Here is a 4,251-nt window from a genome sequence, read left to right as displayed (position 1 = left end):
TTGATCCAAAGGCATAGGGGTGAAATAGCCGATCTGGGGAGGCGACACCGCTTGGTTAAAGTGCTTGCGCTCATACCTGGTGTCATCTTCACTCCACGACGCGTGTGCGGCAGCTTCTTCTCCCACTTCAATGTTGCTTCCTATGTAGGCTTTTACCACGCCAATTTAGCGTCCATATATTTGCTACACACAGCCTCAATTTTTATCTCTAATTATTTTGGCAAACTATTTTGAACTATAAAAAGTAACTCTAAAATGAAAATATCGTGACTTTGGATCTGTCACACAAGAAAACATGCAATTACGCCCAAAAAAGGCAAGCAGAAAGACTGAGAGAAATGAGAAAACGTCATTTTAACATAATGAAAAAACATGTATGTCAAAAAGGTAACAAAAAGGACAAAGAGAAGTGAAAAAAGTCATTTCTATAGGAAAAAAAGTATTTATGTCAATGCCATTAAAACACAACACCTCATATATAAAAAAAAGCATTTATGCCAAAGGATGTGCAGCTATCATTATACATTAAAAATTGCATCTCCTATTAAAAACTCATCGTTAATGTTTCAATTCTATTTTACATCAAAAACCCCATGGAATAAGACAAAAGGTACGGGACGCGGCATAAACCCAAAAAACCTTGAAAAAACCCTATGATTATGATGCAAAACAGGTAGTAAAATGTTGTGTAAAATTAGACTCAACAACTCCCCCAAATTTAAAGTTGTGTTTGTCCCCGGACGAATACCGTAACTTGTAAGAAATGTCATCCGGTTCATGAAGCACGGATAATCGTAGATGAACGAGTTCGTTGAAGCAATGCTATACTTACATACGAGTCTACTAAGTTTTACGTAATTATGCAGATGTCAAACTGTGATTGGAGAAGGGGAAGGAAGGGGCCCACACCCCTGAAAAACAGGAGGGCAGAGAGTTAATTAGTTTGAAAATTTACATAACACGTTGGTAACTCTTAGTAGATGTAGGATTTTCGAGTCCATTGCATCAGATGAAAAGTTATAGCAAATTTAAAATCATCATCAACACATGCACATACGTACTTGTCTCTGTAAAATGAAGGGTGGAAGCAGCAGTCTTAAGAGATGATGTGATGGCTTCCCCGACGGCGCAGCATCCGACCGTCCAGACTGTCTCCGGCGTTGCTTCGCAGCACAAACCCGATGGAATCTTGCTGCCCAATGACAAGGAGACGTGACATGTACTAGTAGCATCAGTGCGCACCAACATTCTACAGCCGTCGGTTCCTTCTCGCAGGTAGGAGTACGTACGTACGTACATGGCGCGGCTGCCACGTGCATCATCTAACGGCCGTAGATGACGCGGCACGCAGCCCTACGCGGCCAGGATCGTGGCGCGTATTAACTCCTTTCCCCCCGGGTGACACCGCGTCCCTTCCCACACTCCAACCTGTTATAAGAAGCGGAGTCGCGTGGGCAACCTGTTATAAGTAGCGCGCGCGTGGGGTGGGGTGGGGTGGGGCGTGGCGGCCAGGAATAGGTAGGGAGCGTAGGCGGGCATGCAGGATCTCGCGGCGAGCCGCAGCGCGGGACACGGCTGACCCCCCGTCGACGCGCCAACAAACGCGGCACGCCCGCCCGCCCGCAGCTCCGACGCGAGGAGGCCATAGCGAGGGAGAGAGAGGGCAGGAGCGCCTGCGCGCGCGGCGGGCTCGGCGAGGGAGGTGGCTCGATGGGGGGCTGCTACTCCGCCTACGCCTGCTCGCGGAAGCTGCGCGGCCGCCTCGGCAACCTCTCCTTCGTCCTCCCCGTCACCGAACGCGACGCCGCCGCCGCCAACGCCGCCGCGGGGACCAGCTCCACAAGCAGCGCCAAGAAGGGCGACCACGGCAGCTCCAGGCGCAGTAATGGCGAGGGGCCCGCCGGCGGCACCGAGGAGGAGGAGCTCGTGACCAAGACGACGACCGCCGAGTTCGGGCGGCGCTACGTGCTGGGGAAGGAGCTGGGCCGCGGGGAGTTCGGGGTGACGCGCCGCTGCAGGGACGCCGCCACGGGCGAGGCGCTCGCGTGCAAGACCATCCGGAGGCACCGCCGACGGGGCGGCCGCGGGTTGAACCGCAAGCCCGCGGGTGGCGGGGGCGCGGAAGCCGCCGCGAGAGCTGCGGCCGCCGCGGCCGCGGCGCACGCGGCCGACGTGCGGAGGGAGGTGGCCATCATGCGGCGCATGTCGGCCCGCGGCGGCGCGGCCGTGGTGCGGCTGCGGGAGGCCCGCGAGGACCAGGACGGCTCCGTGCACCTCGTCATGGAGCTCTGCGAGGGCGGCGAGCTCTTCGACCGCATCGTCGCCCGCGGACACTACTCGGAGCGCGCCGCCGCCAAGATATTCCGCACCATCGTCAACGTCATCCAGGTACGCCCTCCCTCTGTACAGTAGTACAGTATAACTAAAGGTAATTTTAGTTAGTTGGAGAGAAGTAGATTTGCTCAACAATCAACGTAATGTGAACGGCAGATATGCCATTCGAACGGCGTGATCCACCGTGATCTCAAGCCGGAGAACTTCCTGTTCGCCAACAAATCCGAGGACGCCGCCCTCAAGGTGATCGACTTCGGACTGTCGGTCTTCTTCAACCCCGGCGATCGGTTCACGGAGGTGGTGGGGAGCGCCTACTACATGGCCCCCGAGGTCCTCAAGCGTAACTACGGGCAGGAGGTGGACGTGTGGAGCGCCGGCGTCATCCTCTACATCCTCCTCTGCGGTGTGCCGCCTTTCTGGGGAGACAACGACGAGAAGATCGCGCAGGCCATCCTCCGCGGCGGCCTCGACTTCAACCGGGAGCCCTGGCCCAGGGTGTCCGGCAACGCCAAGGACCTCATCAGGCGGATGCTCGACCCCGACCCCGCCACCCGCCTCACCGCCCACCAAGTTCTTGGTACGTACTACTCCTACTGCATGCGCCATTGCACTGCATCGATCATCCTCCTATCCTATAGTAATTAGAATTAACGCGAGAAGCAATGTGATTGTGCATTGGCAGAGCACCCGTGGCTGAAGAACGCGGACACGGCGCCGAACGTGTCGCTGGGCGAGGCGGTGCGGTCTAGGCTGCAGCAGTTCTCGGCGATGAACAAGTTGAAGAAGAAGGCGCTGGGCGTGGTGGCGCGGAACATGCCGGTGGAGGAGCTGGACAAGTACGTGCAGATGTTCCACCTCATGGACAAGGACAAGAACGGCAACCTGTCGCTGGAGGAGCTCATGGAGGGCCTCCACATCAACGGCCAGCGCGTGCCGGAGTCGGAGATCAGGATGCTGCTCGAAGCCGTGAGTAGTCCACTCCTCATGCATGCATGCATACTTTCAGTTGTCTAGCTAGCTATTCTGCGCGCGCGCGGGCGCGTGCATCAATCATCAATCAAGATGATTAATGGATGAATGAATGAAAATGAATGCAGGCGGACACGGACGGCAATGGGACGCTGGACTGCGACGAGTTCGTGACGGTGTCGCTGCACCTCAAGAAGATGACCAACGACAAGTACCTGGCGGCCGCGTTCCGCTACTTCGACAAGGACGGCAGCGGCTTCATCGAGATCGACGAGCTCCGGCAGGAGCTGGGGCCCAACGAGCAGGCCATCCTCGAGATCATACGCGACGTCGACACCGACCGGGACGGGCGCATCAGCTACCAGGAGTTCGAGCTCATGATGAAATCCGGGGCGGACTGGAGGAACGCGTCCCGCCAGTTCTCGCGTGCAAACTTCAACACCCTCAGCCGGAAACTATGCAAACAAGAAAATTCCTCCTCGTGAATTCCATTTGTTCTGCTGCTACGTACGTAGATATGATTCCCTTTTTTTGTGCGTGTAAGCTGCAGAGTTTAACGAGATCAACTTAGGCACGAACGAATGGACGTACCTGGGGTTGTGCAGTGACAAGAAATGAATCAAGATGTTTTTTCACACAAAAAAAAATGGACTGCTACTACATCACACATCATCCTTAAGTTTCCTTTGAAATCGGAGGCAAAAGTTTTGACTATCTCACATTAATGAACAAGGGTCTGAAACACAAATTTTGGAACAAAAACGCAAAAGCCTTCCCTCGCGACATTGATTGATGAAACTCAACTTCTTTCTCCCCACGCAATCATTCACTTCTTATCAATGCCGCACTTGGGAGGTATGGCAGATTTGCCTTGGAAGACCCTCTGCTTCCATATCTTCCAGACCACCAACATGACAAGAGTGGCCGTCACCTTGCACCGGTGTCCAG

The 4,251-nt window shown here is 54.7% G+C and overlaps 1 protein-coding gene across 1 annotated transcript; it reads left to right on the top strand.

Moving 5' to 3' along the window:
• The first annotated feature begins 1,635 nt into the window (after positions 1-1,635).
• Positions 1,636-3,944, top strand: LOC123410125 (calcium-dependent protein kinase 21-like). The gene is made up of 4 exons (XM_045103012.1): positions 1,636-2,388; positions 2,491-2,911; positions 3,017-3,300; positions 3,432-3,944. The coding sequence occupies exons 1-4, from the start codon at positions 1,711-1,713 to the stop codon at positions 3,786-3,788; spliced, it is 1,740 nt and encodes a 579-aa protein (XP_044958947.1). The 5' UTR covers positions 1,636-1,710; the 3' UTR covers positions 3,789-3,944.
• The last annotated feature ends 307 nt before the right edge of the window (positions 3,945-4,251 follow it).

Source organism: Hordeum vulgare, chromosome 7H (assembly GCF_904849725.1).
Source record: "Hordeum vulgare subsp. vulgare chromosome 7H, MorexV3_pseudomolecules_assembly, whole genome shotgun sequence".
NCBI classification, from domain to species: Eukaryota; Viridiplantae; Streptophyta; class Magnoliopsida; order Poales; family Poaceae; genus Hordeum; species Hordeum vulgare.
Note: the sequence above shows the minus strand (reverse complement) of the source record. Positions and strands in the feature narration are given on the sequence as shown.